Consider the following 26,092-nt stretch of genomic DNA (forward strand, 5'->3'; position numbering starts at 1 on the left):
TAAATTTTGTGAGTGACTGCAAATGCAGGTGCAGCTGCTAAACTTAAGCCATTAAAAGGTGATTTGGCCCCAAAGGCAGCCTTGTCAGTTGCTCGCAAATTAAAACCCAACATTTCATATTTGGATCGGAATTGTGTGCTCAAACCACCCCACCACCCCCTCCCCGCTCCAGCAAATAACCGATTAAATGTTCGTTGTGCAGTTTTGGCGTAATTTTTCAGTGGAATTTTTACTCGCAATTCAGGTTCATAAAAAGCATCTTGCACATATGTATAAATATTTCTATGGCAGCGAGTGTGTGCGCTGCACTTATCCTTTCACTTGATGCGCATAATGAAGAGCACTTTGCGCTTATAAAAGCAATGGCTAAAAACAGGCAACAGAACAAACAGCCAAGCAAACAAACAAACAAACAAACACACAGACGTCAACGAGCGTGCAATTCGCATAAAGAAGCCTGTTGGCCCCACTGAAGGGGGGCGTGGGGAGTGGAGAGCGGGAGGGGCGTGGCAGGGGGTGGTGGGCGGCGGTGAGGCTGTTGCATTTAGCATGCTTAAGATAGCACCCACACCCCCCAGCCAAAGCCATGTGTTTGCGAAGGACACGAGCAGTGACTGCAAAAACTGGCAGTCGCACCGAGGGTCAAAGGATCACTTAAATGCGTGAGGTAAAAGAACGAACAAAATATCACAACATATATAACTTTTATTAGAAGACCTTATTTTGTGAATTGTTTTCATTCAAAAAACATCAATTATTATTTCAAACTTTTTGCGTTAGACATGCACGTTTTCATAAACATATGTTTGTATTGACAGAGCATATAACTATCTACATATAGTTATGTATTATATTATTATTTATCTACATAATTGTCTACACAATTAAGCATAAAATGTGATTCATGAATAATATAATCGGCCCTCGCAACTGCCTTTTAATGCTTTTTTTCTTTGCAAATGAAATGCAAACAGTTTAGGATGGGTGGGCGCTATGGAGTCCATGCTGCCCGCTGTCAATTGACGACCACGCCTCCTTTTTTCCAGAAGAGGACTTAGTTTTTAATTTCACTTTCGCTGGCGAAGACGCCCTCCGGCGGCACCCCGCACATTTTGCTCATTTAATACGTGTGCTAGCCGCAAGGACACTCCGTCGCCCGAGTCCTCCTACAGTTTTTCTCCCGCTTTTAGCGCACTTTGAAAGGGTATTTTAATTTAGTTTTTCACTGAAGTGAGTTTATTTTTAGGCAAGAAATATATATGAACTTCGTTATCTTTTTCATTTAAAGCTTTACAAATAATTGTTATATTAAATGAACAAATAATAGTTTTAAGTTTATAAGCCTAACTACAATAATAATGCAATATCTGGTGTTAAATAAAGAGATAAAGATCTCATTTTTTAAAACTTGTTGTCATATATAAATATTTATTTATTAAATAAACATTTTCCGATATACCAAAATTAGAGAATGTTATTAGTAGCTCAAGATACCTTTTTTGGAATGTTAAATATTTGCCCAGAATAATTGTCAGGGTATTTAAAGGTCCGGTTGCCGGAAACAGCTTTTATTCGTTTTTTTATTTGAGGTTTTTATGTGTTTATGTATTTACAGCACACACACATAAATCACACATACACCCGCATTTGTTGGCATGGGCATAAGTGGCTTTAGCCAAGCGTATTGGGGTGAAACAGTAAACAGCTGCGAGATAAATTGCTCATCTGCTCGACCTCGACGTTGATGTGATGTCGCCTTTCCTGACCCCGCCCCCATTTCCCAACGCCCCCTTCTTCGCCTAAAATGCCTGGACTCAGTGCCATCGCATCGCAGGGCGCTGAGCTGAAGTGTTAAGTACATAAAACCCACATACATTGCGTTTATCCATAATGATGACCTAACTTATGACTCGTCCGGCCACGCTGCGTATACGTAATGCGCATAAGGAGCGTACAGCAGGAACGGAAAGCATTTCTGGAAAAGCAGAAAATCGGAGCTTGGGATTGTCAGTGCTTTGGGAAACATAGATTGGATTTGGGCGACTGTATCCTTATTTTTGGAGCGATTGGTGCAAGTGTCAGATGTATTCCAAGGAGCAAGTCTGATCCAGGCTTTAAACATGTTTATTTGTTACATTTTCTTCTAAGTTTAAAAATGTATTGGAATAATAGTTTCAATTACTATAACTACATATATAACTATTGCAAATAGGTAACACGAAACTACAACAGTGCAGGTGAAATGCCAGTCCTGCAGAACAATCGAACAAAGTTTTGTTTAGAAGCGCAGTGCACATTTCTCGCCATCACCTAGTTTTCAAATGATTCCGGATGTTTTGTCTGTGAATCGTTCCATCGGTTGTGGCTTCTTTGCCCCTTGACCTGTGCTCTTTCAGCCATTTGCCTGCCCTATTGGGATGCCTTGGTGGAGAATTGGCAGCCATTGCCAATCGGGGGCACTTTGCCACTCAAATGCCAAACAATTTCAAAAATCAACACCACCTCGAGTTGAAAAGGGAAAACCAGGGGAGCAAAGGCAACAGGATGTGGGTGGCAAAAAGGAAGGAAAAGCAATTCATTTGGAGCTCAGAGCTCAGGAGTACTCGTTTTGCAATGACACCGGCAAAGCCAGCCAATCTTTGCGCTCAATTAATTAACTTGGCCAAAAGGTAACGCCGGGCTTGGCTCAAATGAATACTAAATGAGCATATCAGCATGTGTACCGCCAGACAGCTCGCGATTTATTTTGAGTAATAAATTCGGTAAAAAAGTGTCACGAATTTATGGAACCGCCAACATCTCAGGCACGGATGACAGATTGCTTTGGATGCGAATGAGCAGAGATTGCCCGCGCTCTCTGGTATTTCGGGTGTTTCCCGATTTATGTGGGTGTGTCTGCCCGCCGAGCACTTCCTGGATATGGATCCTTGGCTGCTCCTCCATCCCGCTTAGTCATTCGTGCTAATGTACATTTTTTATGCCCACCGCTGATAAGAGAGCCCGTCGTCTCCGTCTCCGTCTTCCTTTCCGTCTCCGTCTCCGTCTCCGCCTCGCACTCCAAAACCCAAATCCATCTCAGGGTCGGCCTCATTCGAAGGGCGGTCCTTTCGTTTCAATTTACATATGCCCTCGTATTTTTAAAAGTACACTGGGAAATGCAAAGGGCACAAAATTAAACAATGAGCAAAAATGTGTAAACTATTTAAGGATTACCAAGTTCATTTGGCAAAATGAATTGTACGTTTTAGTACGCGGAAACCCTGTTTCATTACGAATACGCAATGCTTTCTTATTGAACAATAATTATAATTAATAATTATTATTAGACCCACAGGACTCTTACATTTTTCCCAAGTGCATATCCCTTGTATATCCTACATATATATAAATGATGTGTCAGTTTGCGTTGCCGGTTGCGTTTTTACCTCCAACCTGCTTTCACTCATTTTACGCTTCGCCGCCGCTGCTCACTCGAGGTTACCGCTTTTCTCGTTTCCTGATCTTGGTCGTGGCCTCCTCCGGAAAAATTCTTGGCCAGGTGGGTGGGGCGGACAGGTGGGTGGCGATTGTGGGTGGCAGTTGGGCGGGAACGCGAGTGCTAAAACAGATTACAGTTCGGGACATGTTTTGATAAGCAGCAATTTAAAACGTGATGCTATTTTGGGCTTGCACAAGAAAGAGGATCCGCCGCAAAATCAATCTCGACTGGCTAACCAAACAAAGTGCCGGGAAGTCGAAAATAATCCGAAGATTACTGTATTCGTACAAGGATGCAATATTTAATGTAAGTCTGTAGTAATAATACTGTTAGATATTCCTTCTATTTTGATAGAGACTATCTGAGATCTAGAGTCTAGTTTGATTATTTTCCATCAAGAGATTTCAAGCCTGTTTACCCAGTTTCTGAATTTGAAAACTAATTTGGTTTACATGATCGTTGCTGGTTGTACTTTAAATTACGGTTCATTCGCTATTTGTGTCCACTTACCAAGGAAAAGATTAAATTATTGGGAGCACAACAAACTGTGATTTCTGTTGATTGAGGCAATTCATGCTTTTATGTAACAGTGAAATTGGCAATCAAGAAATGCGTCGAAGATTTTAATAATTTGATTCAAATAGCAATAAGACAGGGGATACAGCGTTCAGCTGAAATCACAGGCAATTGTACCGATACATTTATGTTTCAATGTCAACAAAAATATTTTACATTATAAAATGGATGGAAATTTCACAAGTGCATTTATTCAGTCAGCAAGTAGTAAATTGTTAAGTTATTTGATTATTCTGCTAAGCATATAAAATCACAAGTTCTCTTAGACTCTTTTCGTCATATTTTGATTATTGGACTGTTAGGTTAACATTGAATTCAGAACCATTTTCTAATTTTTTTGCGCCCTCTTAAGGCGAAAACAAGTATTTTTATCCAGGTGGTTAAAGTTTGAAAGACCGCCAAGAGAGCTAAAAATGTCTCAGCAATATTTTTTCATTTAGGGGATAAGCGAAAAATGTGGAAACGATTTTGGCTGCTGGTTTCGTATCCGGGAAGAGGCAATCAACGTGTGTAATAACTGTCATAAACGAAATTGCTGCTATGCTGCCAACTTTCGATCTTCAATTTTTGTCAACAACATTGCAAAGCGTTCATATAAGAGAAATTAAGGGTAAAACCTTTTGTTTTAATGATGAATTACACTTTTATATATACATACATATACATAAATATATAAATTCTTTTTTTCCAAATTTGCGTTAATTAAATATTAATTAATATATTGATCATATAATTAAATTAAACTTTAAAATGTGACCTCTTTTTTCTTTTAACAAAGTTTAAAACATATGGTGAGTGCAGCCGAAAAATAACTTAATTTTGATTTATAAAACCATGGCTAAAACTCTGGGAGAAGATAAAACACAGACAAAAAGCCATTCCGTGTGCTGTCATTTTTTTCCCCAGATTTACTATCCTGGAGTCTTGGACAAGCCAAAAGAGCTCAATCTGAGCCAAGAGCCAAAAGTTTCTATTTCGATTCTCCAGTTTAGTGGAGTACCACCCCCACAATTTTTTTTTGGCGGCACGTTCGCACTTTTTGCTGCCGCTTCATTTTGTATCCGCCCCTCCACTCGCTTTTCCTTTTCCTTTCCTTTTCCGGCTGTTGTTATAAGAAACTCATTCGTATTGTCAACTTCGTTTTCATCAGCAGACAGCTGGAGAACCTGGAGGGGAATGCCAGCGAACTGACAGAAGCTTTAAGATAACAATTTTTATAACTACACGGCGACGTCTCATTCACTTTTCCATAGGCTTTTTAGGCACTCTAAACCAAATATTTTAAAACTTTAGTAAAGCTGTTAGAAAAAAGAACACAGCAATGGAAAGTATCTTGAAAACTAGCAACACATAAATAATATTTTTAGTTTAGTTATCAATTCTCTGATATTGTGTTTAAGCATGTGTGAGTTATAAAACACTTAAGGTTTTTTCAATAATTATTTTAAACATTTTATTTCTTATTTTAAATCTTATGTAAGAATACGACCTTTTTGATTTGCTAATTATTTTCCCCGAGTGTATGATATAAGGCTTTCCAGCGTTTTCGCACGCCTCTTTGGTTGCCCATTTATTTTTCCTGTTCTTGTTATCGTTGTTATTGTCGCTCGCTTGTCGTGTCCTGTCATAAAAAAGGAGCAGGAAAAGCGGTGAATCGCGGTGGGGGAAAAAGTTAAGCATCTTGGCGGGCATATGACAGATTGCTTAAATGGTACCCATGTGGGATATTACCCGTGCTCGAAGGTCGCACATCCTATTTGACATTTCGAAAGTTCTCTTCCTGTCTACTCGCTTTTTTTGCGGAAGTTAATTGGTATGTTGTTGTTTCGATTTTGGGTTAGGTAATGGTAGCTCCACTGTATTAACAGCATACGGTAAGCTTTCCACTCAATTTCATTGGGTATACTTAGAGGTAATGTGTAGCTGAATAACCAGTAATGAACTAAGAACTTCGAAGGACTTTTTAAGTTAGTCGTTAGCTAGCATATATTAATGTAACACTTTAGGATAGTGTTTTATTAAAAACCCTTTAGACTATTGTTTGAGTTCTCAATTATTTCCAGGCGGCCTATCTTCCGGCTAGTGGCAAATGCGAATCAGGAATGACAACAACATTAACTGCAACAAACAGGCACATAACACACGACACTCGACATCCACGCAAATGTCCTGCAGCGAAGGGAAATTCGTTTTCATGCTCGTTCAGTGGACGATAAACGGACGCGATTAAATGAGCAAATCGTTTAATTATAAGTCCACTTAATGCCCAGCGTAAAGCCAAAGGCTTTATGGGCGACATATCCTGGCAACAGCAGGGCAACAGCACGGTGAGGGGGGATGGGATATGGATTGGCAATTTCGATTGCCTCCAGCAGGATCGGGAATCGTGACGCGACATTTTGACAGTCGCAGGGACCCAAGAACACTTGGCATGGCCGATAGTAACAATATGTCAATGCAATTTGGCAATGATACGGCAGGCTGTGCGAAAAACAGCCTGCCAAATAACCACCCCCCGTATTCAGTTTTCCGCCCGCTCTGCTGGAGTTTCCCCCAAGTGCCAACAGTCAAAAATCGTTGGACAAGACGACAACTGCCTTTGGCAATTCTTTCAGTGAAATCACAACAGGAGTGGGACTGCAGATCTGTCACATCGCACACCTTCGACTATTGCCCATTTAATTAAAAGAAAACATGCTCTACAAAAAGGTCTTTTGAATGTTGATATATTAGAAATATATAATTATTATGCAGTTTGGAAACCGTTCTTTCTTATAAGCTACTAAGCGTAGGCATTACTAGAATCTGCATCTTTTAGTTCTCTAGCTTTCGGGTTTCAAACGGACGGACAGACAGACGGACATCGCCATCTATGCGGCTAGTTTGTTTTCTTATGTACTCATTTAATCTAAGAGTAAAGAGTATAATACATATATGTATGTTTATACTAAGAAATATACGTGTATGACAAGAATCTAATCATTGTTAAATAATGGGCGGCTATCACGTAATCAAATTATTACTTAATGTGTGCTATGGCTTTTATCTATTGTTGTAGAAGCCCAAGTATAGGAATGGTAAGCCAGAGAGTGGAGTCCTGACATAGGGATTCCGTGCAAGCTTAAATTGCCATCATCGCGTTGAACGCATGTCAGGTTTGGGGTCTTGTCATGAGCCGGGAATCATGACTTCGCAAAGCTTTGACTGACAGCCCGTTTTCAAAATGTAAAATCAATGATTTTACCAGCAAATCCTTTCCAAAAAAGGACTTCCAAATTGACTTATTTTGCACAGTGACTGAGATTGGGTACTTTTTTAATATGTTTGCTTAAATTGTTTTTGGTCTTTTCCGATTTTTCTATTATGTTTTGTTATTAATTATTATGTATAGTATTCCATACATCCCAATCACAGTCCAATCGGTCGCCATTAAATCTTCTTTGTTTTATATTAGTTAGGTAATATACTCGTTTATTGATGCCGAGTTAAAGGGTGTACTCGATTCGTTGAAAAATAAGGAAAAGGTAACGAAAAGGTAAAGAAAAGGTAAAGATAACCATATAAATTATATATTCCAGACCAAGATCATTAGCCGGGTCTGTTTGTTCTTCTGAGCGAGATATATCCAGTGGGATGTCTGATAGTCGATCAACCCGACTAAAGCGAGAAGGCTTGATTTAAAAAAAAAACCTAAAAAGTTAAAATTGTCGAAAAAGGGGAAAGGGGGAAATTGATAGCAGCAGCTACAATGTGAAAGCCCGTTTATATTTATTTGAATCCGTGCTGACAGAGTGACACAGCCGGTTTGTCCAAATATTTAATTTAAATCAGTGTCACTGGCCATTAGGCGAATTGGTTGGACAGACGCATGTCCATGATCGGGCCAATTGTACACTGGTTAAATAAAAACACACACCGAGCTAACGCAAATTCAAATGGGAACACGCATGTTGAGCTTAAATTAAAATCTCGCTTTAAAATGGGAAACTGGAGGGGAGATAAGCCAGTTTTCGGAAGGAAGAAATTAATCAAGGAATTTCGATGGAAGTGGAAGAAAAACAATCCTACATGTTACCACCTGAGAAGCGACTCTTATGCGGTTGTTTTTGCTTTCGTTTCATTTGCCTGAAACTACATGGGAGCCACCCCGAGATTCCGGCGGTTAGCGGAGTCGTTTACGTGTTTTCATTTAATTTAAAACATTTTCTTTGCCGAAATTGCACATTGCATCTAGTGCTGAGCTCAGCCATGAAGGCCTTCTAAGTACCTACCGTGCGCTACGCTAGCAAATATATATATATACTCCAACCAGCAAATATATGATATTGAATAAGTAATCATTAGCCTACTTATTTAATCTTATATATTTGCTTAAACGTATTTAAATCCCATTATTTGTTAAGGCCATTCAGTTTAATTGTAACTTTTATCAAACACTACAAAACTGGGATAAGATTAGATTTCTAATCTTCTACAAAAGACATTGATTACGTATACGAAATGACAAGCAACAAAATAGAAAATATTCTCGAATAAGCAAAAATTGGTTGTGAAATATTTGTTTTACATCTTATCTTAATTATCGCAATAAGTAAGAGCTACTTATCGTCGGCAAACTGAGTTGTCATCCAACAAACATATGAAAGCATATATGCGTATCTACCATCCAATTCACCCATTCAGTCTGCCGTTAACAGCCTACCAAAATGGTTCACAATCCGAGCTGGTTGTTCCTCTTTGCGGTAGCACTCGCTGCTTTCGTAGGGAACTCCCAGGAAGCCAACATCCTGGGCCTCTTTCCCAGCCAGATGCCGTCGCACTTGATCATCCAGATGTCGACGGCTAAGGTCCTGGCGGAGCAGGGACACAATGTGACGGTGGTCACGACACTGAAGCCCGTAGTTACCCATAGGAATATAAACGTGATCCAAGTACCCCTTGGCAAGAAGGAGGAGCAGCATTTGAGCGACACAATCAAAACGATGTTGCAGAACAACAGTGGCAACATGGCCTTGTCCCTGCTCCGAACAATGGACAAAATGAATTTCTTGTTCACGGCCAACGCAGATTTACTGATGGACGATCGGGTCAAAGAGTTGTACCTCAATAAAGACAATAAATTCGACCTGGTCCTATCGGGATACTTCATGAACGACTTTCAACTCGGGTTCGCAAAGAAAGTCAACGCACCTGTCATCGTCGTAGTCACACTGCCTCCCAACCAACTGTTGAACCATCTGATCGGAAATCCCCTGGAGGTTTCCTACGCGCCAGCATTCAGTGCTCCTTTGGAGAAGGGAAAAGGTTTGACTTTCCACCAACGTTTGGTCGCTTATGGTACAAGTTTTTTTTTCGGGGTGTATGCTTACCTCACCGAAAAGCGTAATCGGAAGCTGTACACGTAAGTGAACGAAAACTTCGATGTGCACAACCGATAGCTAAAGAAAGTTTTCCTTTCTAGGCAAATTTTTGGAGACGATCCCAATATGCCTGAGTATTCTGAACTGCTCAAAAACACATCAATGGTGTTCTTTGTATCCCACGCCCATAGTGAAGGACCTATACGACCAAATGTCCCTGCTGCCATAGAGATCGGGGGTATCCACATTAAGGACAAGCCGGATCCCTTGCCCCAAAATATGGCCGAATTTCTGGGTAATGCCACGGATGGCGCTATTCTGTTGTCCTTGGGTTCCAATGTAAAAGGAAGCCACATAAAACCAGACACGGTTGTTAAAATGTTCAATGTGTTGTCGAAGCTGAAGCAAAGGGTGATCTGGAAGTGGGAGGATCTAGAGAAGACTCCCGGACAGTCGGACAACATTCTTTACTCCAAGTGGCTGCCTCAGGACGATATTCTTGCTCACCCAAACGTAAAGCTTTTCATCAATCACGCAGGAAAAGGTGGCATAACCGAGGCCCAGTACCATGGAAAACCGATGCTTTCTTTGCCAATTTTTGCAGACCAGCCGGGAAACGCTGAAGCTATGGTCAAAAAGGGCTTTGGCCTTAGCATGAGTCTTCTCACTTTGGAGGAGCAGACATTTCACGACACAATCATAGAGATCTTGTCGAATCCGCAGTATTCCGAGAAGGTTGCCTCCTTCTCCTCCCTGTACAGGGATCGCCCGATGACCGCTAGAGAATCAGTGGTCTACTGGTCCGAGTACGTCATCCGTTACCGAGGAGCTGCCCATCTTCAGAGTCCTGTGGTGCACATGAGCTTCATAGCCGCTAATAACATCGATATTTACGCTTTGCTTGCAGTCCTTTTACTTGCCTTTATATTCCTACTAAAGACGTTGTTTAAACTGATCTTCAGGAAGGTGTGTTCAAAGTCAAAAAAGGAGAAGACGCAATGATAGTTTTAAAATAGCCTAATCTTTAAAAAAAAACCAATAAAATAGTATTTATATTTAAAGCAAATTGTTGCACCCGTTACACGTAGAGTAAAAGGGTAAACTAGACTCGTTGAAACATATGTATGTTAACAGGCAGAAGAAAGCGCTTATTCTTGATCTGGATTAATAGCCGAGTCAAACTGGCCATGTCCGTCTGTCCGTATGAACGTCTCGATCTCAGGAACAATAAAAGCTAGAATGTTATGTTACCGCCAAAAACAGACACGACCACATTTTAGGATCATTTTTTGATATTTTTTTTTATTTATTAATATGTCTTGTAAATTTCCATCGATTTGCAAAAACATTTTTTACCACGCCCACTCCAACGCCCACAAACGTTCACTCTTCATACATACATACATATGTACGGTGCCCTGCTCCTATTCGTTTATTTGGATAATAGATGTTTCTGTGTGGCTTTTAGGACTCTTTATTCACCTGGGCCGATATCCATGAAGATCTGATCCTGCGGGGTTCCGGGTGCGGGTTCCGGGGTCTGGGGTGCGAGATTTGTGGCGGTCTATGGCAAGGTATTTATTTATTTTAGCGAGTGTTTTCGATTTTCGTTGCCCCGTCCGCAAATCAAATAGTAAACAAATACGAGGACTAACCGATCAGATACTGGGCGATAAGAAGCGAGGCAGTAGGCGATAACACTTTGATTGTCTCCATTCCGATATGGAAGCCGAGCAAGTCCGTTTCCTGGTGTCACGAGCCGATCATCAGTGGCATCGATTCTCATATTATAAAATTCTGAAGAGTCTTTAGCTTTAACCATTAATTTTTGGTTTGTTTTGGGATTCCTACCCCTTGAAACGCTCTCGATATGCATATATTGTTTTGGGCTTCGGGTTTTGGGCTTCAGTCGTCCTTCATTCTCGACATAGACGAGGCTTTCTTATGAGACATACTAAGTTCCTGATCCTCTGTCTCAGTGCAACTTATTGCAACTGACGGGACATTAGTTTGACCCAAGAAAACTAAACATTTCACTATATACGATCAGGATCAATAGCCGAGTCGAACTGGCCCTCCGTCTGTCCGTATAAACGCCTCGATCTCAGGATATTATATACAAAATATTATTATATTTTTAAAACTTAAACTTAAACGTACTTAAAATACTAAAAAATATACTACTATTCATTGTGGTGACACACATTATGGTCACACGCATTTTTGGTCCCACCATATAGTAAAAAAGCGTTGAACATGATTTCCATTAAACCAGACTGTTATCACTCGGAACCAGACAATAATAAGATAAGGCGGAACTCCTAGTGATTCAACAGACTCAGATTAGCAAAGTGTTTGGCGCGATAAGTGACCACTATCGGTACGCGCACATTTTAAGCTTTGAGAAATAGCTGATATGATTGTGAAATGTTTTATTCGACAACCTATCACAACAATGCAGAAAACACGACCCACTTATCAGTGGTAAACTAGATGGTCATCCGAAGTCAGCGGGAATCCAAGTACATATATAAGGTACTGCCAGATGGCTTACTCTATCAGTAAACGGCTAGAATTCCGACGAAATGGTGCACAAGCCAGGTATATTTCTGCTCATAGCGACCGCCATCTGTGCTCTAGGTGGTTGCCATGGCGCCAATATTTTGGGTATCTTTCCCAGCCTAAGTCCCTCGCATTTGATCATCCAAATGAGCACGGCTAAAGTTCTGGCCGAGAAGGGACACAATGTGACGGTGGTCACGGTGCTGAAGCCAGTGGTCAACCACAAGAACATAAAAGTGATCATGGTGCCACTGAGCAAAGAGGACGCCCAGCAAATGAGTGACACCATTGCAGCGATGTCGAAAAATGACAATAGCAACATGGTGTTGTCCATGCTCCGCATGACGAATCAGATGAGCTTTATGTTCACTAAGATGGTAGATGCCCTTAAGGACGGCCGTGTTCGTGACCTGTACCTTAATAAGGACAACAAGTTCGACGTGGTTCTCTCTGGATACTTCATGAACGACTACCAGCTTGGATTCGCCAAGAAAGTAAACGCACCTGTCATCGTCGTGGCCACAATGCCTCCTAATCAACTGTTGAACCCATTGATCGGAAACCCCCTTGAGGTCGCCTATGTGCCCTCAATTGCCGATTCCGTCGAGAAAGGTAAAGGAATGTCCTTCCGGCAGCGCTTGGCTGGTTACGGTTCAAGCGTCTTCTTTGGACTTTTCAATCTATTTACCGAGAGGCAAAGCAAGAGATTTTACAAGTAAGTGCGAAGCTTGATAGGTTAGTATTCTTAGTTCGTATACTTACATCAATTTGGATTTATAGGGAATTATTTGGAGATGATCCCACGATGCCCGAGTACTCCGAACTGCTGAAGAACACCTCGTTGGCTTTCTTCGCCTCCCACGCACCCAGTGAGGGTCCAATCCGACCAAATGTTCCTGCTGCCATTGAGATCGGAGGCATCCAAGTAAAGGACACGCCGGATCCCCTGCCCCAAAATATGGCCGAGTTTCTGGGTAATGCCACGGATGGCGCTATTCTGTTGTCCTTGGGTTCCAACGTGAAAGGAAGCCACTTAAAACCAGATACGGTAGTGAAGATGTTCAACGTGCTGTCGAAGCTGAAGCAAAGGGTGATTTGGAAGTGGGAGGACCTGGAGAAGACTCCTGGAAAGTCTGATAACATTCTCTATTCGAAGTGGCTTCCACAGGACGACATCCTGGCACACCCGAACATAAAGCTTTTCATCAATCATGCCGGAAAGGGTGGCATAACCGAAGCTCAATATCACGGAAAACCTATGCTGTCTTTGCCAGTATTTGGAGATCAGCCAGGAAATGCTGACGCCATGGTCAAGCAAGGATTTGGCCTTACCCAGAGTCTTCTCTCCTTAGAGGAGCAGCCGTTCCAAGAGGCCATCCTAGAGATCTTAACGAATCCGCAGTATTTCAAGAAGGTGTCCTCGTTCTCCTCCCTGTACCGGGATCGCCCGATGACCGCCAGGGAATCAGTGGTCTACTGGACGGAGTACGTCATCCGGCACCATGGAGCTGCCCATCTTCAGAGTCCCGTGGTTCACATGAGCTTCATCGCCGCCAATAATATAGATATATATGTTTTAATTGCAGTTGTCCTAGTAATTCTAGTGTTGCTGTTCAAATTGTTAGTGCAATTCATTTATAGAAAATTCGTATCGAAGACAAAGAAGGAGAAAAAGCAATAATAGTGCTTTTAGTGTTCTATTTAGTTTAAAAAAATTATCTTCCAGTCGCTTATATTTTTTATGAAAATAAAGAACGTTTTTTAGAAACCTCAAAGCTTTTTAATTTCGGATGCATTTGAAAATATTAAAATTTTAAGGATACAATTTAGATACAATTTATTTGCGTCGGATTTTTATCTGCGATGTTATAATATAAAAATTAATTAATAAGGTTTTAAACAGAAGCAAGTCTAATGCTATTGGTTTTGAACGAATTTCAAACCCATTTACAGGAGTACTGCAGTGCAATGCTTTGTGTTATCTTATCGCGGCACTTATTATAGACTTTGCATTGAAAACCCGGGTAAGCATTACCTACTATCTAATCAATTGACTTAATATAATTCACACATGAAAAGTGATTAAATTTATTAAAACAAATGTTAATTACATTTGGTTGCCAATTCCTTAATGTAATCATCAAAATCCACTGTAAATTTACTCATTACTAGTTTTCCGTAAAACGACTGAAATCACTCTATGAGGTTAAAGAAAATATTAAGTATTAAATAGTTATATATTTTGTATAATTTATCCCCTTTATTACTACAACAAAACCGCATTTTTAGTTTGTTTTTTTTTTTTATTTATATATATACATATGTGTGCCTAATGTTTTAATAAAAGCTATATAATATTGTCATTCATTCATTTAGTTGTACATTTCAATTGGTTTTCTCCTTGCTTGGCTTCGAGATGAACCTCCTATAAATAAACTGAACCAGCAACTTAATAAGTACCAAAACGGAAATTAGTATGGCAGATATCAGGAAATAAATATCAATATTATTGGCGGCTATGAAGCTCATGTGCACCACAGGACTCTGGAGATGGGCAGCTCCATGGTGGCGGATGACGTACTCAGTCCAGTAGAGAAATGATTCCCTAGCGCTCATGGGGCGATCGCGGTATAGAGTTGAAAAGGACTTAACCCTCTGGGCATACTGCGGATTCGACAAGATCTTCAGGATTGCCTCTTGAAACGGCTGCTCCTCCAAAGTGAGGAGGCTCAGGGTGAGGCCAAAACCGTTCTTGACCATGGCGTTAGCGTTGCGTGGCTGGTCGGCAAAGACCGGCAACGAAAGCATGGGCTTTCCGTGGTACTGGGACTCAGTAATGCCACCTTTACCGCCGTGGTTGATGAATAGCTTTATGTTTGGGTGGGCCAGGATATCGTCCTGCGGAAGCCACTTCGAGTAGAGGATATTGACTGATTTCCCTGGGGTGTTCTCTGGGTCCTCCCACTTCCAGATCACTTTTTCCTTCAGTTTTGATAGGACGTTGAACATCTTGACAACTGTTTCTGGGTTCAGATGCTTTCCCTGAACATTGGAGCCCAGGCTGAGGAGAATAGCGCCTTCTGTAGCATTGCCCAGGAACTCCGCAATGTTTTGGGGAAGGGGATCCGGCTTGTCCTTAATATGAATACCCCCGATTTCTACGGCAGAAGGAACATTAGGTCTAATGACTCCTTCGCTGGGTGCGTGGGAACTGAAGAATACCAACGACGTGTTCTTGAGCATTTCCGAGTACTCAGGCATGTTGGGATCGTTGTCATAAACTTCCCTGGATAGGAAAATTGAATAATTTGTATTAATAAAGTGCTTGTATTTTTGTCAGCCTTCTACTTACTTGTACCACTTTCGATTACGCCTCTCGGAAAGATAAGAAAATATACCGAAACCGAGGCTTTGCATATAGGTAGCTAAGCGGCTCTGGAAGGTAACGGCTTTACTGCCCTCTGCAGGATTACTGATTCCGGCGTAGGAAACCTCCTGGGGATTACCGACTAGAGGGTTTAAGAGCTGGTTGGGAGGCATTGTGGCCAATACGATGACGGGTGCGTTCACTTTCCTTGCGAATCCAAGCTGGAAATCGTTCATGAAGAATCCGGAGATAACCAGGTCGAACTTGTTTCCCCTGTTCAGGTACAGATCCTTCACTCGGTCGTTCATCAGGGTCTCGGCATTCTTTCTGATCATGAAGTCCATTTGATCCGTCATCCGGAGTAGGGATAAGGCCATGTTGCTGTTGTCGTTCTTGGACATCGCTCCAATCGAATCGCTCATTTGCTGGGCTTCCTCCTTACTAAGGGGCACTTGGATCACGGTTATGCTTTTATGGGTAACCACTGGCTTCAGCGCTGTGACCACCGTCACATTGTGTCCCTTCTCGGCCAGAATTTTAGCCGCGGACATTTGGATTATCAGGTGCGAGGGACTCAGGCTCGTAAAGAGACCCAGAATATTAGCTCCCTGGGAGCTGCCCATTAAGGCAGCAAGTGCTATTGCTAGCAGAAGAGTTTTTTCCGGCCGGAGAACCATTTTGGTGGACGGCTAACAGTAGACTAATTGCCTGTACTATCTAGCCGGGTTTTTATATTGAAATGTACATGGACGCCGACTGGCGGAGTGACCGATAAGCAATTTCAGTGTTTGTAGACAAATTTCAACAATTTGGTGAAACTTTTCAGTATAGAAAAGGTGTCTTATCGCCGTAAACATTATTTTTGCCTGCAAACACATGCGAAAATCCCTATCTTTCTTGGCCATATATTTTTTTTGGTGATAAGAGGTAGCAAAATGCTTGCAATTTTTCGTAATAATATTTCCTAATAATATTTTTTTATATATTTTTTCTAAATAACTGCGTAACGTTGCTGATTATGTGCATTTCATTTCGCAATTTTATGTAAGTCCATATATTTCTAAGAGTTTAGAACAATTGCATAATAATTATATCTACAGAATGAATCATACTATAAGAAACCAATATGTAAATAGTTTCCTTGCCGCACAGAATACGTCGGAGCAACTTTCATCCTTCCCAACCTAAAATTTCGCTCTGCGCCTTTTGTACATGTTTTGGCAGAGCCTGCGGTCAAACGAGTGTGTTTCTTCAGCGAAAATCGGTGGAAAAGCATCGGGCAGGCAAAAGAAAAGCGAGGGGAAATGTGAGCCAGCATAGCGAGGATGACACTTTGTGGCGCACGACTTGGAAAACGGATCCCACACCTAAACTGAAAACCCCGGATGGGGCAATTTACAGTTACGCGGCCACGTGACTTACTAAATCAACTTGGACTGCGGCATCCGAAAAATAAAGCAATAAGAAGTGGCAATAAAAAACACCTCAAATCCAATTCCCGCCCAGGGTGATGTCGCCGGAAATGTCGGGCTGACAAATCGCGTGCAAAAATCTGTGAAATCTTCGTTTGCTGCCATCTCTATCTGTACATTGCAGAGATGGAGTCCTCGTGCACTAAGAAAACGATGTATTAAGTTTTCTTAATTAGGTGTTAAGCTTCAGATTCAAGAATTGTTATATTTACTGAATATGGAAATATTTATAATAACCCGATGTTCCCATATGCAAATCCAGCTCTATTCGATTTTTAGAGTGCAAGTAACATATTTTCTTTACTACATTTGTTACACTTAAATTAAATGGTGCAAAGTTACAGACTATTATTATTATTTAAGTGATTGTTATATTAAATATTTCTTCTTAATCAAGACCACATGCTTTTTTTCACTGCAGATGGCTGAGCAACTGCTCCGAGTTTTCCGTTCCGTTCCACGAGTGGGGTTTCTGCTTTGGCGCCTGGTCCAGGACTCAAAAAATCCCTCCGAGCACCGGCGGCGCCTCTTTGGCAATTTGTTGGGTTTGCTTCGTGTTTTTTCTTTTTGGCCGCCATTGCCTGCTGTTGTTGTTGTTTCCTCCCATTCCAGTGGCAGTGGTAAATTTTTTGATTAATCAAAGGAGATTTTTTTGTGCAGTGCCCGTGTCTCTTGGCTGTTGGTTTGTCGGTTCGGCCAAAAAAGGAGGCAGAATTAATGCAAAAATGATGAGTGGAAATTTGTCAAGCTTATTTACTTCCGTCATTTAATGTGCCCGCGGCCAATCGTGGGTGGGAGTGGGATGTCGACGTGGATGTGGAGTGGGTCAGAGGCGTATCCGGATCCGGAGCCGGAGCCGGGACTCAAGGCGATCCCAAACCAACAGACGGCGGAACTTATCTTTGTTTGCTCCAATTTCGTTGTTGTTATTTTTCCCGATGCCCAAGGCCACTTTATGCATAATTTTCGGTCAATGCCTGACAGTTTTTGTTCCTGTTATTTTTGCTACCGACTTTTTTGCTGTCATTCTTACCTGCGGCGGCCATTGGCCATTGCATATTTTAGGCCGGATTTAGCCTAATGCGTTGAATATTTTTCACTGGCCTGTAAAGTGTTTGGTTTTATATTTATTTGCGGGGGGTGCTAAATCGAATTTGCCTTTGTTGGCATTTTCCTTTCATTTCTGCAGTGTTTTTGTTTGTTCGTATCTGTTTGCCATAAGTTAGGTAAATGACTTTGGGAAAGGAAAGCGGGTTTTCAAGGCGTCCCCTACTGGTTTTCCGGAATTCGGATTAGCTTTTTTTTTGCTCTGACTATGACAGGCATTCAGTAAGTTTCTAGGAAACGGAAAGCACTTAAAACATTAAAGAACACTTGTTAATGTATCAATTCGGCGAAAGCTCCTTCGACAATTACTTAATGGTTTGGTTAAAATGCATGTAAACGTCATTATATTTCATTGAATTTTTAAACAAAGTTTACTTCTCCTTTTCAGTCTGATTTTAAAATATAAAAAACTATTGGGCTGTTCAAATTTTCAGTTTTTAATGCAGAATGCACGCTTGTAATGTATACGGAACCATCTGTAACATGGGACTACTACTTCTAATCGAAATGAGTTACATTTTTCGCATACTTTGGCAGCCACTGAGGTGCGAGGATTCTGATCTGAATTCGGTTATATTTATTGCTGCCATCCACATTTACCTACTCCAAGTTGGACCACTTTGCATGATCGGAAATCAAAGGATAACTGCAACAAAACATCTCATTCGTCCTATAATCCTTCACATAGTGGGTGTCCATCTGGCTTTGGCTCTCCTTTGGAACCCAACAGGTCTTGTGGTTGAAGGCATTTTGTCTGCTGTGAAAACAAGTGATTTACCCCAATACTTGCACCTGATTCGTCTTTCCACGGCCTTGAGCTTCTTGTGGTGCTGCTGGAATCTTCCGAAAAATCGTGAGAATTGTTGGCATAGAAGTAAATCATATAGGGCGAGGAGTAATGATTGTATTGATGTCCATTCGGTGTGGGATGCACTTCCATCGGAGATCCGATTAGGAAGTTTGGGCTTGCATTACAGGGAACGCTTTCCGAGGCGAAGAAAACCCTCATATCATGCTGTTTCCAGGGGACTCCTAAGTCGTGATGAATATATGTAAGGCTTAGTATTGGAGGTAAATTGATATAGTACCCAAGGCAATCAAATAACCATTGTCAAGGTGTGTAAATGTGTGCTCATCATATTTGGCTTTCGAATGTTTACCGACTGTATAATATTCACAAATGTGCTTACCTTTGTATGTTTTATAAAGTAGTTCTAAAAAGATAAAGTGTATGTTTTTGAATTTTTTTTATTTATTTCCCATACATCATTTAATACAATTAACAATTCACATACAATAATTAAGTTTACTTGCCATTGATTGTGTGTGTTCCTTTTTTCTGTGCTCAAATATTCATGTGTAAATTTGTTGATATTCAAATTTTACTCCTCTATTGAAATTATTCTGACATAATCGTAGTTGGTAGCAAATGTTACGTTCATATACCTAGTTATTAAATTATTCTTCATAGTTTTCATTAAGTGTTGAGTTTTTGGTTTTGCATTTCCGTTGGCTTGTTCACACATAAATAAATGTTGCATTACACTTATGTAGGAAATGGCTGGGCTTCCTGCTCGGACCTAGACTAATTCGATTTCGACTATATACAAATTCAACTGTTGCTGCCGTGGCTTGTTAACTTTTCACTTGGCTCGAAATCCTGCGAATCACCCAATTCGCCTTAACTTGGCGCGTGTGTCTATCTTATTTCTCTTCATTTTTGAGTGTCTGCACTTGGAGGCAAATCCTGGAAACTTAGGCCAGAAACAGAGCGCCAGTCAGTGCCAGCCACTAACTCTGGGAGCTTTGCCAGCGTAGGATGTGGACAAGGCTCAGGAGCCAGGCGGCCAGGGAGGCTGGAAAACACAACAGGAATACACAACGTTAATGGTTGATACACATAAGTGAAAATAAAATCTTTCTCAGAAACCCAACAAAAGGTTTTATCTCACTTAAGTCAAGTGCTACTTAACATGTTTCGTGTAAGGATATTTGGGTGATATTTGGGTGAAACTGCTATCCAACTCACCTGGTTGTCCAGTGATGCAGGATCCATTCTCGGTGAGTCGCTGCTTGGTGCCGGCATCCTTGAGCGCCAGGATGGTAGTCCGCACCCTGCTCTCCCTCCTAATGGCTGCCATTCCCATGATGTCCGCCGTGCACCGGAGCTCCAGCATTTCGCTCTTGCTGATGAACCGCTGGTCGTCCAGGTGAAGTCGCAACTGCAGGTGGCTGGCGAACAGGTGAAAGCCGTCCACGTTGCGTGAGACTTCGTTGATTTGCGGCTGCAAACTGTGCCCAGGTGCCTGTGGCCGGAAGCAAACGGAAGCGGAAATGGAAATGGGAAAGCGTTGGGTTTAAAAGCCAAATTGTGCACCACATGCGGGCGTGCCTTTCAGACCTCTCCCAGTACTCTATCAACATTTGGACAAGTTCGATGGCCGGGCCAAAGTTGGCTTAGCGACTGGGCCAAAGAGCTGGTCAAATAAAAAATTAGGTTCCTACTTTTACACCCGGAAAAATGAGGACAAGAGTACAACAGTATTATCATAAAATGAAATGCAAATAGCTAAGCTTTTCTGTTTATCATTTTTGTTTTCTATTATCAACTTACCGTTTTATTATTAATGTACCACGTCAACTTGGCCATCGGACTTGACATTTCCGTACTGCAATTGGCCTCCAGATAGTCGTGATATTTGTACGCATGTCGTACGCCCGAAATGAACGGATCGAATTTAGGTAGCACTGAAAAGCAAGTTTAAATTATAATTAAAAGAAGTTTCGGAAAGGCATACGATATATGTAAATGGTGCTGTTGTCTCCGCTTTTTTGCAATTGCAATTAAAGGTCTCGGATTTGAAATGACTGCATGACTGTCCATTTAGAAAAAGTGCCTAAAGTTTCCAATCTCTGGTGGCAAAAGTAAATTTGTGCGCCCAACTATGCCGGCAAATGCATAATGCCATTCGTACACCAAACTTATCCCAATTAGAGAGCCCAAAGTCGGGCTGAAATCCGAGCTTAGTTGCCACAGAAATGGACGCTACATGGCAAAGTGCAGCCGGCACTTGCACAATTACCGACACGCCAACAGCAAATATTTATTTGAAGTGTTAATTAATCTTAACAAATAATTGCCTAGGACAAAGTTTTTTGATGAAAACAAGCGTAATTTAGTTTATGGCGAGTGCCCCCTCTCCGCCTCTCCCCTTCTCTCCCTCTCACCAAACACCAAACCAACCACAATGGCAACAACAAATCCCGAATCCAAATGAATGTTGTTGTGGGAAATTTGTGAAATATGCTAAGGACCTCCAAGGCCTCCAGAGACAATGGACGTTGGGGACTGGGACTGGGACTGGAAGTGGGAATGGGAGTGGAAGTGGGAGTGGGAGTGGAAGTGCCTGTGGGTGGGGCATCAGAAGTCAGGCAGTCAGCAGGACTGTAAACTTTTTAATTGACTTAATACAAACCACTTTGGTGGAAAGTTTCTGACCTGTTTCAAGTACAACTTACGGGTCGGAGGACTGACGGACCAGCGGACAGAACTCAGAGTTGAAGTTGATGATTGCGGCCATGTTGTGCCTGGTGGCACGCCCCCTTTGTCCGTTTGCCGCCCCCAATTGTGGGACTTGCATTGCGGGCGAAACAAAAGCATCAAAAATGAAAATTCAACGAAAACAAAGCAATCAACTAGGGTAAATAAACCAAAAATGGCTATGTTGTATACCCGAGTGCCAGTAAAGCACCAGAAACCAGATTGAAAAAATACACACACCCAAAAGAAGGGGAAAACCCCTCGGAAAACCAAGAAACACAAAGCAAAGTCCGTCTTTCGGGGCAAAAATTGTATTGTTGGTATGCTAAACGGGGCTAAAAACCGAGCAAAAAATAAAAAAAACTTTTCAGGATTTCAACTCTAAACAGGTGTAACCAATTTCGAGAGTGAGTTCATTTTTAAGGGAAATCTAACCTCGAATGATAAGCCACTTTCATTAAATGTCAAATGTCATAGGCGGCTGACTGGACACAACCACTGAGAATTAAATATTTAAAATTCAATCAGTGCTTTATTACTAGTAATGTTACTAATATGATTTTGGGCATTTTAAGTGGTTACTCCTTAAGGAAATCGTTATGATTGTGCAAACGTTTATTACACTTCTGCTCATAATGAAATTCATTATTTTACTTTCCCAACTATACCCTATGCATGTATGTAATGCAATGACTATTTGCTTTAGAAGTAGTTTTCCGCTATATTAGCACCATTTCTTTCAGTGAAAAAAGAAAAGCACCTAAGCAGCTTGTCCCTTGAAATGGGGCAAATCTCCGAAGTAATTAAGTGCGGCTCAGTCACCGTTTTATGGCCAGTGTGTGTTGACCGGCAGGTCCAGTCATATCCTGGTGTATCCTGGCGTATCCTGACATTTCCCGGCACACTGCTGAGCTGTGCAAACTTGGCAAAGTTAATCAGTGTGCTGACACACGGCACGCAGCTAAGCGACAAAATATATGCCAGGCAAAAGTTTCAAGCTAACCTCAAGCCCCCTGGCCTGATCCTGTGTTCCAGTGTTCCCGTGTTTCAGTGGATTTCCGTATCCCTGTACCTTCATACTCCATACTCCGGTATCCCAGTATCCTGGTATCCCTGTTGCTGGCATTATCAAAGCGTCCGGGTGATGGCTGTTTGAAAATCGAGAGGCAGAGCATTTGGGCCGATGTTGTTGTGCCAAAGTTTTAAGGTGGTTACGATGGCGATGGCACTTTAGTGACAAAATTCCCAAGTCGATTGTTGGTCTGTCAACAGCTTCGCCTTCATTGAAACAAAAAACAGGCGACACCAGCTAAAACTACGTGCATCCAATTCCCCCTTCAACCACACTTTCCCAAACACTTTCCCCGCATTTCCCCAGCTTTTCCCACACTCCCCTTACACGGACACATTGTTCTGCCCAAAGAGGACTTTAAACTTTGCCGCTATCTCGTTGATGAAGTTTGATGCCATGGCTGGTTGGCTTTATTTTGCTGTTTTGGCTGTTGCCCCTCGTGGCATTTTGTGTTTTTTTTTTTTTGTTCAGTTAGTTCTTTTTTGGCTTATATGGATATAAATTAAAATGACGAAACCAACTGGCCACTGACGTTGTTATATGCCAAAGGCACCTTCCACCAGGCGGTGGACAATGCAGCCACTATGACTATTTTATTATCTCGGCGAAATATTGTATTTGTACAGTTCTAAACGGGATAGAAAGAATGCAAAGGACTTTTGAAAATAATATACGGAGTATGGATTCAGTATATACATTTGTATAAAAATATAATATTTTATAAAAGTTTATATTATATTTTACACTTGAGTTTTATTTCCATACTTATTTATTTTCTTAAGCCCAAAAACCTTAATTACACGCAGTAAATACACCTTTATATTAAGATATATTCCACTCTTAAAACTCCATTTAATGTCGATTCAGTCTGTGCACTTCTGCTGCTGCAGTTATTTCAATATTTCACAATTCCAAATCAATCACCATAAATCAGAAAGAAATAAATAAATGCCAACTAATAATCGAGCAGTATTGTGGCAAAAAGCAAGGGAAATTCGATCGTGTGGTGGTGGCTGAGGGGGGAAATGAAAGGCGGAAAAGGGAATACCATCCACGTTTCAGTAAGCTCGTCCTGCAGACTGGCACTTAATCTAGCCACTGGGATTTCCATGTACAACCACTTGAGCATGGCTTACTTTGTCTATTTAAGTACGCTGTATAGATAAAAGTCAAATTGACATGCAAATAGCGAGCACACAAACAGTCTGCCCTCTGCCAAACATCCAATTAAAGACGCAATACAAATACGAAAATGCGAATTCAAATTTGATTGTTACGCGTAAACAAATGCCTAAGTGCGCATTATGCAAATCAATATCTCTTAAAGTAACGTCAATAAATAAGCCGCCCACAAAACGAACCCAAACTCGCAGCTCGCAGCTCGAAACTCGAGGCCCAGGGCCATCCATTTAGCATCTATGTGAAGCACTGGCGGCTACAAAAGGAGACAAATCGCTGAGCGGCGAAATTGCGACAAATAAATCATTTTGAGCCGCATAGAAACTAGAAACAAAAGACATAAGCAGGCCATTTCCATTTGGACCGAAATCAATTGATTTGAATTTCAAAGTAGAACCAGCCCAGCGACCAAAAGCCCGACTGTCTGCCTGCCTGCCTGACGATTTCTCCTGGCCGCAATCAACCACAGAAAAGGGGAGAAAGGGGCATTGTCACACTTGGAAAATATTTGACACTTTCCCTGTTCTCAATTCAAAAGCATAATTTTTCGGAACTATCACCATTTCTCAGCAGCATGTGTAATTAAGTTAGAAAAAAAAGATAGCACCTAAAAGAAAAATGGCTCGATCTTTAAAAAAGGACTTCAAAGGTCATAGGTTACTCAGTCGGAAAGTATTTAAAAAGTTTTCATTTAACGCGGCATATGACCTTTTTTAGTCAATTTTCTTAATTCCACTTCCTGGTATTTTGAGTATGATCCTACTTCTGTATGTAACGCATCTAAAGAGCACATTGACTGTAAACTCTATTTAAAAGGGTTAAGAACAGAATATTTTTTTAAACATAATCAGGTATTTTCTCAGTGTACCGCAGAGTGTTGGGTGCTGGGCGGAATCCTCGTCATGTACGCTGCCAATCAAAGCGAAATCAAAATGGTGGGCGATGCGTTGCCAGCGGCTTTTGGTGGTTCGATGATGCGGTGGTGCTATGGTGCCATGGCGCGATGGTGCGATGGTGTGGTGATGTGGTGGTGTGGTGGTGTGGTGGTGCGGCGGTGCGCCGTTGACGTTAACAAACCCAACTACAAGTGCCACAAACGAGTTAGTCCTGGGATATTTGTTGTATTTTGTGCCATTACCCCGGGCTTTGTTGTTGGGTAGGCTCAGCACGTGACAACGGCAAACGACCGCGCATTGTAGATTATAAATTGATTCGTACAAAACTCACAATTGAGTTGAATTTGTTCAGCAGAGCGGCAGGTGGCGCAGCGGGGCATTCGGCCGTGGTGTTCACTGTACGCTTTTCGGGATGGTTCGTTCCGGATTTATTAACAATCATTACTCATACAAATGGCTGACGCGTGTCACAATTTTCCAGCGCTTATGCGACGCCCTTTTGAACTGCCTACTGCCCTAGGTTCGCGCCTGCTTTGCCCCCTGCGCCTCCTTGTGCTCCACCCCCGCACCCCGCCCCATTTATCCGTATCCGGTAATCCGTGATTCCCTCCCCAATCCGCCCGGAGAACACTCCGCCGGTGTGGCATTGATAAATGGAAAGGAGTTGCCGACTGAACTCCCGACCCCAAATTCTACTGGCCGTGCAAGGACCATTTATAATTTTATTAAGTGTTTGCAAAATTGCACATAATTTGTTGTCTTTCTGTTGCAAAACATAAATCAAACACAGCTACAAAAGTAACACAGTGGCAGAAGGCAGCGGACAGTGGGCAATTACGGATTACTTATCAGGAATTTTAGTAAGGAATTGTGAAGTAAGTAAAGATATAACTATCTAAGAAACTGCGTTCTATAGTTACTATAGTTACCAATTTTGAAAGGGCCTAACAAATTGATTTATTTATTTGTTCCATCCTTTTGATTCATTTTTAGAACATCCTTTTCCCATAACATATATACCCACTTGTATAAGTTTTAAGGGGCTTTTGGGTGTCCTCGCCCACTGTGCGTGGATCGCACCGAACTTCATGAGCACCTACCTCCGACTGTCATATTGGCCGTCTGATCGATCAGCTTGAACTCGGGCGCATCGCCGGACACCTCGCACCTGTACTGCCCGGAGGAGTGGGCGCTGAGCTTCTCCAGCTCCACGTTGCAGATGAATTGATTGCAATGCGGCGAACCGTCGGCGATGGTGACACCTTTCACGGGGAACCAATTTGTTGTCGGCGGTGTTAGAGGCGAGTATCTGAAAGGAAAGAGGTGGCAACAGCGCGTTAGAACGAGAGAGAAAGATATGGGGTTGGAGCGATGCTTGAGCTCGAGTGCTGCGCAAAACCGATACCATGAAATATTGATGAGGAAATCATCCGAATGAAAAAAATATATTTTTTTGGCTTCCATTTCATTCTGCAGCTGCAG

General features: G+C 41.6%; 4 protein-coding genes across 4 annotated transcripts in view; 2 read left to right on the plus strand and 2 right to left on the minus strand.

Moving 5' to 3' along the window:
- The first annotated feature begins 8,754 nt into the window (after positions 1–8,754).
- LOC122620234 (UDP-glucosyltransferase 2-like) lies at positions 8,755–10,424 on the plus strand. The gene is made up of 2 exons (XM_043797606.1): positions 8,755–9,455; positions 9,516–10,424. The coding sequence occupies exons 1-2, from the start codon at positions 8,761–8,763 to the stop codon at positions 10,414–10,416; spliced, it is 1,596 nt and encodes a 531-aa protein (XP_043653541.1). The 5' UTR covers positions 8,755–8,760; the 3' UTR covers positions 10,417–10,424.
- Positions 10,425–11,994: 1,570 nt separating this feature from the next.
- LOC122620114 (UDP-glucosyltransferase 2-like) lies at positions 11,995–13,700 on the plus strand. The gene is made up of 2 exons (XM_043797425.1): positions 11,995–12,691; positions 12,757–13,700. The coding sequence occupies exons 1-2, from the start codon at positions 12,000–12,002 to the stop codon at positions 13,655–13,657; spliced, it is 1,593 nt and encodes a 530-aa protein (XP_043653360.1). The 5' UTR covers positions 11,995–11,999; the 3' UTR covers positions 13,658–13,700.
- A 609-nt stretch (positions 13,701–14,309) lies between these two features.
- LOC122620315 (UDP-glucosyltransferase 2-like) lies at positions 14,310–16,025 on the minus strand. The gene is made up of 2 exons (XM_043797722.1): positions 15,329–16,025; positions 14,310–15,262 (listed from the first exon to the last, which is right to left on the minus strand). Exons 1-2 carry the CDS (start codon positions 16,018–16,020, stop codon positions 14,362–14,364), a joined length of 1,593 nt encoding a protein of 530 aa, XP_043653657.1. The 5' UTR covers positions 16,021–16,025; the 3' UTR covers positions 14,310–14,361.
- A 3,171-nt stretch (positions 16,026–19,196) lies between these two features.
- LOC122621325 overlaps positions 19,197–26,092 on the minus strand; it is a 32,526-nt gene continuing 25,630 nt past the window's right edge. The window contains exons 3-6 of the mRNA XM_043799157.1: positions 25,711–25,919; positions 20,537–20,670; positions 19,952–20,228; positions 19,197–19,778 (exon numbers count right to left, since the gene is read on the minus strand). Of these exons, the coding sequence (XP_043655092.1) occupies positions 19,714–19,778; positions 19,952–20,228; positions 20,537–20,670; positions 25,711–25,919 (685 nt within the window). The 3' untranslated portion in view covers positions 19,197–19,713. The remainder of the gene's footprint in view (positions 19,779–19,951; positions 20,229–20,536; positions 20,671–25,710; positions 25,920–26,092) is intronic.

The sequence above is a fragment of the Drosophila teissieri genome, chromosome 3R (assembly GCF_016746235.2).
Source record: "Drosophila teissieri strain GT53w chromosome 3R, Prin_Dtei_1.1, whole genome shotgun sequence".
In the NCBI taxonomy this organism is placed as follows: Eukaryota; Metazoa; Arthropoda; class Insecta; order Diptera; family Drosophilidae; genus Drosophila; species Drosophila teissieri.

Bases quoted from the DNA above. Each gene is read 5' to 3' on its own strand.
- LOC122620315 (XM_043797722.1), bottom strand. From the start codon at position 16,020: ATGGTTCTCCGGCCGGAAAAAACTCTTCTGCTAGCAATAGCACTTGCT. The intron at 15,263-15,328 runs GTAAGTAGAAGG...TTTCCTATCCAG, and splicing joins CGTAATCGAAAGTGGTACAA to GGAAGTTTATGACAACGATC.
- LOC122620234 (XM_043797606.1), top strand. From the start codon at position 8,761: ATGGTTCACAATCCGAGCTGGTTGTTCCTCTTTGCGGTAGCACTCGCT. The intron at 9,456-9,515 runs GTAAGTGAACGA...TTTCCTTTCTAG, and splicing joins CGTAATCGGAAGCTGTACAC to GCAAATTTTTGGAGACGATC.
- LOC122620114 (XM_043797425.1), top strand. From the start codon at position 12,000: ATGGTGCACAAGCCAGGTATATTTCTGCTCATAGCGACCGCCATCTGT. The intron at 12,692-12,756 runs GTAAGTGCGAAG...TTGGATTTATAG, and splicing joins CAAAGCAAGAGATTTTACAA to GGAATTATTTGGAGATGATC.